Raw genomic sequence first — 14,621 nt, 5'->3', positions numbered from 1 at the left:
CAAAGCTACACAGAGAAACCCTGTCTTGGAAAAAAAAAACTGTATGTGTTAATGTTTAATGGAAATAACCTGCCTCATTAGAAATCACAAGGCATACTATGTTTGAGTCTATCTGGAGTCTATCTTTTCTAAGCCTCATTTAACTAGAATTTTAACAATTCTGACACGGACAACTTTGTCTGATACTCATGCTACACTGAATTCTACTTATGATTCTTAATGAGTTCATTCTCTCTCTCATCTCCTGCTACAGTTACTAACCATTTGTTCTCTGTAGTTTCATGTTTTCCTTTTAAAATTACATCTTTTGTATTGATTTTTTAATTTCATATTTTTCCACCACTGAGTTGGCTGTGATACACTTCATTTCAAGGGTATCTGTTGGTTGCCTAACTGAAGCATTTACTGTCATTGTATAACAATTAAACATGAAGCTATTGGTCACAGAGATGCAGTGCCTGTTCCTAGACAGATGTCTGCGTCTGGGTTACATTACCTTGTCAAATACTGTTTCTATTTCATTTTATTTTTTGTGGACTTTGCACGCTTTATTTCCTGCTCTGACATACATCTCAAGTTATGTTAAAAGCATTTTTGCCCATAATTTTGTGATTTATGTGAGTAGGTGAGGGTTTGGTTTTTTTTTCAGATATTTTGTCTTCAGCATAAAATCACTTGTAAATTACGTGTGTTTCCTTTCAGAATGGACTATGAAAATTTTAATTATATTTAATTATGTTTGCACACATATATAAAATGTATATTGGCTATTATCAAGAAGGTGTATGTTCTCGTTATTTGCAAAACTGTATGTCTCTTATTTACCATTTGGTTGAAGACAGGTATCATGTACACATAGTAATGATGCATTATCAATAAATATGAACTGATATGAGTGCACACATGGAACTCCACAATATCGCTGTAGAAAAGGGTGTTTGTTATCTAAGTGGCCAGTGCCTCATAGGTGACATGTTATACAGAAATTTCCTTCAAGGGCTGGATGCGTATTTCAGTTTTAGAGTGTATGTTTAACATGTATAAGGTCCAGGGTTCTGTCTCAAGAACCATACATACATATACTAAAAACAGAGCCAAAAGCTAAAATTCTGACTTAGAGGTTCTTTGGATTGGTCCTAATAAAATGTATAGAATTCCCATGTTTAAAATTTAAAATGCCAAGCGGATTTGGTTTGGAAACCATCATATTTTATACTGAAACAAATTCTAAATAAAGAATTGACAGACTGTCCCATTAGCAAACTGTAGCCTGCTGTCTCTCCTTTTATAAATAAAAGTTATACTAGGATGTATTCACACTCATTCATTAATTTACATCCCATCTATGGCTACTTTCCTGTCAGAACATTGGGCATGGGCAGTTACAACAAATACTATATGGCTCACAAAGACTATAATATTTACTATGTGACCTTTTACTGAAAAGTTTACCGACAGCCATACTAAATCACACTCCATATTACAGAATAAATTTATAAGAGAACTCTTCATTTTTCATTCATTAGTGGCCCAACAGTAAAGATCTGACTTAGGGCCTACATAAGTGTTTGTTCTTGATTTCCCTTATATTCATAGTTTTGTTCTGTGTATTTGGTTGGGGTTATTTCTTTTCTTCACTATCCAACAATTATTCGACTTAATAGAAGGTATAAGACACCAGTGCTATTTTGTATGCATCTTTTGAGACAGTAGTCATCCCTGGTTGTTTCCTACTAACTTGAATTTATATTGATGGTAAAGTACAAGGTAGTCAGTGTATCAAACAATCCACTAATGAACTGATGAGGTATCTGTGCATTCATTAAGTAAAATGCCATATGCATTATTCTTTTATAAAGTGAAATTATCTGGCTTTCAATTTGGGAATGGTGTCAACATAATACTCAACTGCATTGTATGGGAGTTTATACATGTTTGCTTTAAGTATGGATTAAATAGAAAAAGTACCAGTTGTCAAAGAAGAAAGTTATGATTTAAGTTCTTCACAAGAGCTGTTAGAGGCTAAAAAGAAACAAGTAACATAACCAAATCCCAAGTCAGAAGCACCACTGAACAGAGACCTGGCCCACCATCTCTGTGTCTGGGGAGTGCAACTCTCACAGTCACATAATGCTATGTGCCCATAGCATTAACTGCCAGAATTAACAACGTCACGTGTGCATTCTGTGTCTTAGGGGGCACTCATGTCTAGCCCACTAGCTCAGACACACAGATGAATTTGATCAGCTATTTCCCAGGATTGCCTACTGATGAGATGGCCCAAGACTATTGACTAGACTTAGTACAGCACTCTTTGTTCTCATTTGTAGTGTGGAGAAATCCTTAATCTGAGAGACTCTAAGTAGATTGGAAAATTTTGTTCCAGGAGATCTGGTTATTGCAATGTAAGATTGAAGGACTTGAACTGATGAATTGAAGGATTTGAATCTTAATGTAAATAAATGTTCTTATGGGGAAGGGTTTGCCTTAGGAGCCATGGTTGATGCACACCTGAATTAAAAAAGTGGATTGAGATTAAGAAAGATCAGGGAATGTGTACACCAGGATAGACTAGGTATTCTTTCAGTTTTGTGGGGAAAGTAGGTTTGCATGCACTGCTTTTCTTCAAACAGCTCAACTTCATTAGATTTTTTTTAGAAGAAAATTGTTGAGTAGTCTGTCTTCCTTCATTTACTTAGTTTATTCTCTTGTCTCTTTTTGCCCAGGAGATTGCATCAACAGTTTGAAACCTATAAGGAGCAAGTGAGAAAAATCGGAGAGGAAGCACGGCGTTACCAGGGCGAGCACAAAGATGATGCCCCAACTTGTGGAATCTGCCATAAGACCAAGTTCGCTGATGGATGTGGCCATCTTTGCTCCTATTGCCGCACCAAGTTCTGTGCACGCTGTGGAGGCCGTGTGTCCCTGCGATCGAACAATGTGAGTGCCCGGTGAACATATGAGGTGCCCAGGAGCTGAACAAAGCCACCACAATTTCAAGCATATAAACATTTGCATGGTCTGAGACTAGAGCATGTGTGTAATATGCACAGGAATACATCCTTCTGTGTTTTGTATTTTTATAAGATGTAGAAACAGTGTAATAGAGATTAACATAACTCTGAATAAGTGTTTGCATGTCTGGAGCTTTGTAGATGATTCCCACTTCAAGCCAAAAGAATACCTGTCCAAAGCATTTGTTTTTTTATTTTTTTGAAGTAAATGTAAACTTAGTACACTAGGGGTTGAAATAGACAGCTATAATATATTAAGCAATGGTTAGCTCTGATGAGAGCAATTTCAGATTTACTAACAAGCCAAAGTAGTAGTGTCCTTTTCATCTCATGAGAAGTATTCATGCATCTAAGGAACATATAAGCCAGATTTAAGTGCTAGGGTTATGAGATATATTCCTACCTGAAGAAATTTTCTAATTTAGCTGAAATGAGAACATGGTATTTTGTTGTACCCTAGTTTTAAGTTAGAATGAATATTTTGTGCTTTAAGATTCTAAATTAAAAAACATAAATTCTAGTGTAGTAGAACCCAACATTATAATTTGTGAAATTCAAGACTCATACTAGCAATTATTTATTCTAGAATACATTTGAGTGTTATACTCTTCTCACATTGCCTGTGTTGGTACAGTAGAATTATTTGTAGAGAAATCCAAATGGATTAGTATAGTGTTGAACAGTTATGATCACTGACTTTAAATTTTTCCAGTATTTAGTTAATCTATCATGTTTTCTAAACCATGTGCAGAATGTAATGCAAGCAAAATTTTAGACCATTAAAACTTTAACACTCTGGAAATTCTTTCAATTAGGAAAAATTAGTTAAGATTGGGAGGAAATTTCTCAGTTGGCCATGTATTAATTACTTGGTCATCTGAATTTTAGTAGAGTGTTCTAGAATCTCTTCCAGGGGAGTAAAGACTCTAAGTATAATAGCCACACTTTAAAATTTAATGTACAAATAATGTTGTCCTTAAACAAGCATGTGCATAACTATAAAGTAAAGAGAGTGCTTATCTTTTATACTCGTTATGAGAGTGAAATAAAAAGAATCTAAACTAATGTCACACGTGTAGAGTCCAAAAAATGTATTTGTTGACCCCTCATCCAATTTTAGTGTTTGTAAGTCCTTAGGGTTGGATGTTTGCAGGTGGGTCGTGGAGGTGTTTACAATATCTGACAGTCTGAAAGTTTCCGGCAGTGGCAGTTGTGTACAGCAGTCAGGGGTTAGTGCTGGCTGGGTATCCACAGCTGCTGAAGCTGTTAACTTCCTGTTATAGGGTTGAGGCATGCCGCCTGCCACACAGTTGACTGCTGGTATATCAATGTTGTTAGGGTCAAACTGTCAAACTAAGGCTGTTTAAAGAAAACTGAGCTAGGAAGTGCCTTTATTCTTTGAAGCAGATGATGACACCTGTTTTAGTTCATTCCTCTTACACTAAAATTACCCCCAACTTGAAAAAAATATTTGAAGAAATAAAATTAAAGCAGGACCAGCTTAAAATTTTTGTCATATGTGTAAGAACAAAATAGTCTGTAAACCTGTTGTCTCTTATGATACACTGTTGAGATACATATAAATAAATACATTTTCCTGTTATGGAATAAGTCATGTCTAAAATACTTGAATTTCTCCCATTTTTATCTATGAAACTCTTTATTATTAGATATTTTTTCAATTTTGTTGTTATCCATTTTCACTGTAATTTGATAAAATTGCAGTATCATTCTATGTGTTTAATAAAGTATTTTCAATAATAGGTAGCATAATGTGGTGAATTGACATTTCTGTCTGAAGATTTCATTTGTTTTTGCTTTTGAGATACTGCTTGATCTCTCAAGCATCTTGCTATTTATTGATCAATTTTAGGATCTTTCTGTCCTAGCCTCCTGAGTGGTAGAATTGCAGATATGCATCAGGACACCTGATACCAAAGAATACCTTAAATGTAGAACTAGTCTAAAATGTAAAACTCATTAGAGTTGGCTCAGTTCTTGCATCCAACATGTACTTTATATGTTTTAACTTTGAAGAAATGCATTTGTTGTATAGAGATGACTTAATTAATCTGTGGCTCATTCTTGTTTCTCTCTTCTCTCCCTGCTCTGCTTCACTGGATGTTTTCCCAAAGGAGGACAAAGTGGTTAGAATCCATGCTTTCTTTTCTATGATTTGATATACTGTATTTTTTAACTTGATTAAGTAACGGTTGCATGTAATTCTGTTAGCCACAATATTTCACGATACAATTTTATAATTGGAAGAGCTCATCCCTAGTTGTCATGAGGTTGATGCTGAGATGAGAGCATCTGATTACCCAACAGAATTTTACGTTTGTGTTTAACGTTTGGGGAGACTGAATTAATGGAAATAATGGTATTTTGATACAATTGCCAGCTTGTTATCCTTAGCTTTAGGATTTTGGGTGATAATTATATTTCATGAACAGTAAATTCTAGTGGACTTTCACTTCTAAATAGCTATTAGCTGTGAAGGCTGGTGATCTGACTCTTCACTGCAGAAGGTGATAGAGTATACAGAGAAGAGATAAAATTCACATCTAGTATAAATCAAATGAAAATGGTGTTGCTTTCTTACGGAACACATGACCTTAGAATTGTCATGCTGAGCCACATTTTGCCCCTTTCCTCGATCTTGTGCATAGCAATTGCTTCTTGGGAATGAGAGATCGCTTTTAAATCTTATTAACTCTAGAAACCACAGAGGCTCTTTGTGTTTGGAAAGTGGGGTTCAAGTGGCAGCTTCCGTCAGCATCCCTTCTCTGTCTTCTGTATACCTTCCTCTGGTGTAAATTATAACTTACTCAGGGCTCATCAATTTTCCAAAGTGACAATGAGGCAATGAATATTGTGAGTTAAACATATCATGTCAGCTGCCTTTGTTAATGTCTTTCAAATTTAACTGATACGCTGCAGTGCATGATGAACAAGCTTGACATTTAACTGAACATTAATCTGTGGTTTCAAACTTCATTTTTCTATGCCAAAAACAAGGTTGAAAATGTATACAGCTTAGTAGATTTTCCATAAATGTTTTGACTCTGTTATTGGTTTGTGAGATCACTGTTTAATGAATAATACATCTCATTAAACAATATAACTGGATAATAATACATATATAGGATTTAATAAATAGTATTACTTTGGACAAGTTGATATTTGAAATGTGGATTTGCATTAACATCAGAGAATAAAAGGGTAAGTTTGTAATGGTAATGCTGTTCAGACTTGGTGTAAGACCAGTTACATTTGTAGGCCTGGCCAGAAGCATCAAAAGTTTGACTGTCTTCCCATGATGGATGGTAGGTTGTTTTGGATTTGCTGTGTTTATTGTGACTGTTGCCTGAATAATGATAATCCAGGCAGACTTTGGTTGTAATGGAAATACTGGAAAATACACCGACTTTAAGCTATTTTGCTCACTTCAATCACAAAGTATGAATGAATTTACTTGTATTTAAACTACTTAATCAATATTTCTCTGAACACTTTTTAGCCCATGAGGCACTTCAATGAATTGATGTTTCAGTCTAAGGAAATTTATACTAAATTTTGTCCTCAAGTATATTAAGGAGAATAACTGAGTATTTTTCAAAGAATTGTTTAATTTTGTGGGGTGTGTGTGTGTGTGTGTGTGTGTGTGTGTGTGTTTGTATGTGTGTGTGCGTTTATACAAATATGTGCATGGGAGCCAAATGAAGCCAGAAGAAGCCAGAAGAGAACATCACATTCCTATTAGGACTGAATTTATAGATGTTTGTGAGCTGCTTGATGAGACTGCTGGGGACTGAGCTCTAGTCTGTGTAAAAGCAGAAAAGCTAAGACTCATGGAGATTGAACAATGCACAATTGCACCATCCCTGGGTAAAGGAACAAATAAAAAGAGAAATTAAAGACTTCCTCGATTTCAATGAGAATGAAGACACAACATACACAAACTTATGGGACACTTTGAAAGCAGTGCTGAGAGGAAAGTTTATAGCACTAAGTGCCCACATGAAAAAACTGGAGAACAGTCATACTAGAGAATTAATAGCACAGCTGAATGTTCTCGAACAAAAAGAAGCAAACTCCCCCAGGAGGAGCAGACGCCAGGAAATAATCAAATTGAGGGCTGAAATCAATCAAGTAGAAACCAGGAAAACATTGAGAAGAATCAATGAAACAAAGAGTTGGTTCTTTGAGAAAATCAACAAAATAGACAAACCTCTGTCCAAACTAACCAAAAGACAGAGAGAGAACATGCTAATTAACAAAATCAGGGATGAGAAAGGGGACATAACAACGGACTCTGAGGAAATCAAGAGAATCATCAGGGCATACTTTGAAAATCTGTACTCCACAAAATTTGAAAATTTAAAGGAAATGGACAATTTCTTGGATAGATATCACTTGCCAAAACTAAATCAAGAACAGATAAATAATCTAAACAGACCTATAACCCCTAATGAAATAGAAGCAGTCATCAAAAGTCTCCCAAACAAAAAAAGCCCAGGCCCAGATGGCTTCAGTGCAGAATTCTACCAGAAATTCAAAGAAGAGCTCATTCCAATACTCGTCAAAGTATTCCACACTATAGAAGCAGGAGGCTCACTGCCAAACTCTTTCTACGAGGCTACAATTACCTTGATACCCAAGCCACACAAAGACACAACTAAGAAAGAGAACTATAGACCAATTTCCCTCATGAACATTGATGCAAAAATACTCAATAAAATACTTGCAAACCGGATTCAAGAACACATCAGAAAAATCATCCACCATGATCAAGTAGGCTTCATTCCAGGAATGCAGGGATGGTTCAACATTAGAAAATCTATCAATGTAATCCACCATATTAACAATCTGCAAAAGAAAAACCACATGATCATCTCGCTAGATGCTGAAAAAGCCTTTGACAAAATCCAGCACCCCTTCATGATAAAGGTCCTAGAGAGATCAGGGATAACAGGAACGTACCTGAATATAATAAAAGCAATATACAGTAAACCAACAGCTAACATCAAACTAAATGGAGAGAAACTCAAAGCAATTCCTCTAAAATCAGGAACAAGACAAGGCTGTCCACTCTCTCCATATCTCTTCAATATTGTACTTGAAGTTCTAGCTACAGCAATAAGACAACAAAAGGAGATAAAGGGGATACAAATAGGAAAAGAAGAAGTCAAACTTTCATTATTTGCAGATGATATGATAGTTTACATAAGTGACCCAAAAACTCCGCAAGGTCACTCCTAGAGCTGATAAACACCTTCAGCAATGTGGCAGGATACAAGGTAAACTCAAAAAATCAGTGGCCCTATTATATACAGATGATGAAGTGACTGAGAAAGAAATCAGAGAAACATCACCTTTTACAATAGCCAAAAACAGCATCAAATATCTGGGGATAATGTTAACCAAGGAAGTGAAAGACCTGTATATCAAGAACTTTGTGTCTTTGAAGAAAGAAATCAAAGAAGATACCAGAAAATGGAAAGATCTCCCATGCTCTTGGATTGGTAGGATCAACATAATAAAAATGGCAATCTTGCCAAAAGCAGTCTATAGATTCAATGCAATCCCTATCAAAATTCCATCACAATTCTTCAAGGACCTGGAAAGAACATTAATCAACTTTATATGGAAAAACAAAAGGCCCAGGATAGCCAAAACATCCCTATACAATAAAGGAACTTCAGGAGGCATCACCATACCTGACTTCAAGCTCTATTATAGAGCTATAGTCCTGAAAACAGCTTGGTACTGGCACAAAAATAGGCAGGTAGACCAATGGAACCGAATCGAAAGCCCTAATTTTAACCCACACACCTATGAACACCTGATTTTTGACAAAGAAGCTAAAACTGTACAGTGGAAAAAGAAAGCATCTTCAACAAATGGTGCTGACATAACTGGGTAGTGGTATGCAGAAGACTGCAGATAGATCCATGTTTATCGCCTTGTACAAAACTTAAGTCCAAATGGATCAAAGATCTCAACATACATCCAGCCACACTGAAACTTTTAGAAGAGAAAGTGGGAGATACTCTTCAACGAGTTGGTACAGGAGACCACTTCCTAAACATAACACCAGTGGCACAGGCACTGAGATCAACAATTAACAAATGGGACCTTCTGAAACTAAAAAGCTTCTGTAAGGCAAAGGACACAATCAAAAAGACAAAAAGGCAGGCCACAGAATGGGAAAAGATATTCACTAACCCTACATCTGACAGAGGGCTAATCTCCAAAATTTACAAAGAACTCAAGAAACAAGTCTCCAAAACACCAAAGGATCCACTTGAAAGGTGGGGTACAGAGCTAAATAGAGAATTCTCAGTAGAGGAGGCTAAAATGGCCAAGAGACACTTAAGAAAGTGCTCAACATCCTTAGCCATCAGGGAAATGCAAATCAAAACAACTCTGAGATACCATCTTACTCCTGTCAGAATGGCTAGAATCAAAAACACCGAAGACAATTTATGCTGGAGGGGATGTGGAGAGAGAGGAACACTCCTCCACTGCTGGTGGGAATGCCAACTCATACAGCCTCTTTGGAAATCAGTATGGAGATTCCTCAGGAAAATGGGAATTAATCTACCACTAGACCCAGCAATTCCACTCTTAGGCATTTATCCAAATGAGGCAGGTTCATACAACAAGGGCATCTGCTCCACTATGTTCATAGCAGCATTGTTTGTAATAGCCAGAACCTGGAAGCAACCTAGATGCCCCTCAACTGAAGAGTGGATAGAGAAAATGTGGTACATTTACACAATGGAGTATTACTCAGCAGAAAAAAACAATGGAATCTTGAAATTCGCAGGGAAATGGATAGCACTGGAAGAAACCATCCTGAGTGAGGTAACCCAGTCGCAAAAAGACAAACATGGTATGTACTCACTCATATATGGATTATAGATATCGATCAGGATAGTGCCAGTCTGCACTTCCACAGATAGAGAGTCTGGGAAACAGGAACGAACCTAAAAGATATGCATATATACATAGTACCCAAGAGAAGAGGATGGAGACAAGATCCTCTGAATGGACAGGGAACAGGGCGAGGGGGGGTAGTGGGACCTGGGAAGAATAGAGGGGGTAAAGAGGAAGGGAGTTGGTCATGGGGGAACAGGAAGTTGAGGGGGTGGGGGTAGAATAGGGGGAAGAGGGAATCATAGGATCGAAGACAGATCAGGCACCAGAGTGACCTCGAGTGATCTAAAGGTATAACATCAATTGGCAAGCTAAGCAATAGTGGAAGGACCACCTCGAATGCCCATTCCTGATAATGAACTTGATGTCTATAACTATCCGGGAGCCTTCATCCTGGGACTGATGGAAGCTAAGAGAGTACTAGACTATCGCTCATGTCCCAGGATAACTGAGTGTTGAACTGGTATTTGGTCTCTAGTACTTTCATTATTGTCTGGAGTCTGTTTATTTTGGCTATTGGCAGAGAGAGAGAGAGAGGGAGCGACAGAGTGAGAGACAGAAAAAGAGACAGAGAGAGAGAGAGGAAGAGGAAGAGGGAGGGATGACAGAGGGAGGGAGGGAGGGAGAGAGAGACAGAGAGAGAAAGACAGACAGAGACAGAGAGAATAGGTAAAAGAATGAATAAAACTTTCCTTAAACCAGATTTCATAAGCATAATAACGCTGACTTCTATTTGGTCTGATATATTGGTTAAAATGTTATTGAAAGATTAGAGGAAACCTAAGTCTGTCTAGTATGTATGTATATCTACTTTCTTAATTAAATACAGCTACATGTTAATTTTAATTTTATTCCAGAATTATTTGAACTATCGTTTTAACACATTATCCTTAGCCTAAGTCAGACCTAATAATAACTTAGAAAACTGTAAATTGCTTAAAAGAAAGAGCTGCAATATGGGATGACTTTGATGTGTGTGTGTGGGTAATAGCTTATAATAGAAAATGATTTTGTACACATGCATACTTTCATTGGCAAACTAATATTATGCCTTTATTTTGTCCAAGCCTAAAATATAGGGATATTGTAAAGCTTTTGCAGAGCCTATTTAAATCAATTTTATTTTTGTTTTACTCCATTTCATGGCAGATAATGGAATCTGGATCACCCCCTTGATACTCAGCCTTTCTGCTGGTGAATCAGAGAAGAATCCTCTAAATTAAATTCCCTTGTGATTTCCTATAAATTTCCATCAGTATTTTCTAGTGAGACACATTGGAGTATGAATACAGTAAACAAAATTAACTTGTTCACTTCTGGCTTATCCAATGTTTAAAAGATGTTTCAGACTTTATGTTAAGAATATTATATATATATATACATATATATATATAGAGAGAGAGAGAGAGAGAGGCTGGCACTCCCCTAATTCATGTCTAAAATCCATATATGAGTGAGTACTCCATTGAGTAAATGTACTTCCCACTGAGTAGTACTCCATTGTGTAAATGTACCACATTTTCTCTGTCCACTCTTCAGTTGAAGGGCATCTAGGTTACTTCCAGGTTCTGGCTATTACAAATAGTGCTGCTATAAACATAGTGGAAATCCTTGCTGTATGAATGTGCATATGAGAAGATTGGGAGCCTAGGCTGGGAGGGGATAGGGAGTCAGGTGATCCTCCTGGTGATAAAACTGTCTGTAACTACAGTTCCAAGGGACATATCACCCTCTTCTGGCCTCTACAGGTACCAGGCATAATCATGCAAGCAAAATACTTTTGTACATAAAATAAAAATGTAAATATTAATGAATTAGGCTTACTATTTTTTAGGAATTTTTAATAGTTCACACTCAGTACCACTATTCTGGAAACACTTGATGATATTCAAGAATATTAGAGAGTTTATAGGTTTGCTGAGTTTTTATCTTTTTCTCTCCCTCAATTCATCTTTTAGTAGTTACAAAAGGTGTTTCAGAAAATTATAGAGATACATATTAAGACTAACAAAGCCACAGTAGGCTGTAGAAAATGAGAATTTTCTAGTGCAAAGAAAGGTACGGCCGGGCGTTGGTGACTCACGCCTTTATTCCCAGCACTCGGGAGGCAGAGGCAGGCGGATTTCTGTGAGTTTGAGGCCAGCCTGATCTACAAGAACTAGTTCCTGGACAGCCTCCAAAGCCACAGAGAAGCCCTGTCTCAAAAAAAAAGAAAGAAAAGAAAGATACGTGTTAGCAGTTTTCACAGAGTTAAAATCTAAGCTGGAAAAAGAACTGAATTTTGTCTTAAGATGTTGTTAAATCTCTGTTTATATATGTAATTGTAGGATTTCTGGGTCATAAGATAACTCCATATTTAACTCCCTGAGAAGTTCACAAACTGTTTCCCAAAGAAGAAAATTGTCAGTTCTTCGAGTTTTGGCCAATATTTGTCATTATGTCACTATTGTCATTCTCTTGTTCTTCCTTATTCCTCCCTCCCTCTCTTCCTCTTTCCATATGCACCCTACCTGTGTGTGTGTGTGTGTGTGTGTGTGTGTGTGTTTTGTGTGTGTGTGTGTATGTACTCATGGGTTGGTTTATGGGTGGGGATACCTGCTCCTGCTCGTGGAGGGCAGAGGTCAGCCTCAGGGACACTTAAAGAAATGAACACCTTGTACTTCAGAAGTCTTTCACTGTGAGGTGGGCCTTGCCCATTAGTTTAGGCTAGCTGACCAGTCACCCTGGGGATTGGTATAGGTGAGCCTCCAGAGGACACCATGGCTGACATTTTTGTGGGGAATTTCAGTTAGTTTTTTCATGCTTGTGTGATAGGCACTATAGTGAATGAAACAGATCCTCAAACCCATGGCTTATTTTTTCATAATTTTCTTTAAATTAATAACATCCTTATGAAGAGGAATCATATCTCATTCTTGTTTCCATAAACTGTTTATCCAGAGTTAAATTAGGTTTGTGCCCTCAATAGTTCAATTTGACAGAACGTTATAGTTTTCTGTTACTATGTTTCTGAGTTACAAATTCCTTGGGTACTTTTTTTCAAAAGGCCGACATAACTACTGTGTTGGGAATCAGTTTCTCAGTGGTGTCACACATCTGTTATCCTGGCACTTAGGGGCTGAAGTAGGAGGACTATGAGTGAAGTGACAGTTATGGCTCTGTACTGAGTTTGATGTCCTGAGATGCAAGAAAGAACTGTCTTCCCCCACACCCTCAAATCACTTTGTTCAGAAGGGTTTCTTTTTTTTCTCAATATGTGTTTTTATTTAAATTAGAAATATACATGCATGCATGCTTCACATATCATTCCCAGCTCCCTCTCCTACCCCTCCTCCCTTGTACTTCCACCAGTCCCCCCACTCAGTCCCACATCATTCCCCAGGGAGGGTGAGGCCCTCCTTGGGGGGGTCTCCAGAGTCTGTCATTTCATCCAGGGCAGGACCTAGGCCCTTCCCCAAGTATCCAGGCAGAGAGAGCATCCCTCTATGTGGAATGGGCTGCCGAAGTTCATTCATACACCATGGTAAACACTGATCTACTCCCCAAGGCCCCAGAGATTTCTGAGGCCTCCTCACTGACACTGCACTCATGGAGTCTGAATCAGTCCTCCGTTGGCCTCTCAGCCATCAGTCTGGAGTTCAAGAGTTCCCCCTTGTCCAGTCAGCTGTCTTTGTGGGTTTCACCAGCACAGTCTTGATGCCTTTGCTCATCACTCCTCCATCTCTGTCACTGGGTTCCAGGAGTTCAGTTCAGTGTTTAGCTGTGGGTATCTGTCTCTGCTTCCATCAGTCACTGGATGAAGGTTCTAGGATGGCATATAAGGAAGTCATCTACCTTATCATCAGGCATCAGACTAATGTAGTCTCTCTGCTATTTCTTAGTGTGCCAGTTGGAGTTATCATTGTAGGTCTCTGGAAATCTCACTAGTGTCAGAAGGGTTTTTATTGAATTTGTTACATCATCTTTCTATAAAAGCTGTTCAAATAGACTTTTACATAGCTCTGTGTGAATCCATGTATCCTTATATGAACTTTTTTCTTCATTTATTTTCTTTTATTGAGTCATTTACATACTTACTTTTCTTTTAAAATTATCTTTCTTTTCACTAAGCATGCCAATGTGCTTTCTGATCAGTGTAGTATAAAAGCTATTCATTATTAAAAATAATTAATTGAATTCCATCCCTAAACTTAACCAAGCAGGCCAGAAATTAATTATGATTATTAGGAATAAAGCCCTTTCCCTAGGTAACATACACTCAATCATCCATTTTTTAATTCTAGAACTTGCAAAAGATTTTTTAGCATGAATTGTTAACTTTGCATTTAATATAAATATAAACCCTCTAGTCTACAAATTTGGTCTTTAGCTCAGTTTAAAGGTGCATATGTATATGATGTGTGTTATGTGCTACTTTTTTTGTTTTTCAAGACAGGGTTTCTCTGTATAGCTTTGGAATCTATCCTGACACTCATTCTGTAGACCAGGGTGGCCTCGAACTCACAGAGATTTACCTGCATCTGCCTCCAGAGTGCTGGTATTAAAGGCTGGAGGCACCAATGCTCAATTGATGTGTGTGTCACATTAAGTATAATATTATATTTATTTATTATAATTTGAGGCACTATTTCACTAAGGAATAATTTCTTTTATCTCCTTGTTAGT

General features: G+C 37.3%; 1 protein-coding gene across 29 annotated transcripts in view; it reads left to right on the top strand.

The window, feature by feature from the left end:
• The window catches only part of Rims1 (regulating synaptic membrane exocytosis 1), a 470,293-nt gene that overhangs the window by 207,249 nt on the left and 248,423 nt on the right, over positions 1-14,621 (top strand). For 28 of the 29 annotated variants that reach the window (XM_040729554.1, XM_021228503.2, XM_021228500.2 and 25 more), the window contains 2 exons: positions 2,727-2,940; positions 5,150-5,161. In XM_040729554.1, the coding sequence (XP_040585488.1) occupies positions 2,727-2,940; positions 5,150-5,161 (226 nt within the window). The remainder of the gene's footprint in view (positions 1-2,726; positions 2,941-5,149; positions 5,162-14,621) is intronic. The other variant, XM_021228497.2, reaches the window with a different exon arrangement.

Source organism: Mesocricetus auratus, unplaced genomic scaffold, assembly GCF_017639785.1.
Source record: "Mesocricetus auratus isolate SY011 unplaced genomic scaffold, BCM_Maur_2.0 Super-Scaffold_100021, whole genome shotgun sequence".
Classification (NCBI taxonomy): Eukaryota; Metazoa; Chordata; class Mammalia; order Rodentia; family Cricetidae; genus Mesocricetus; species Mesocricetus auratus.
Note: the sequence above shows the minus strand (reverse complement) of the source record. Positions and strands in the feature narration are given on the sequence as shown.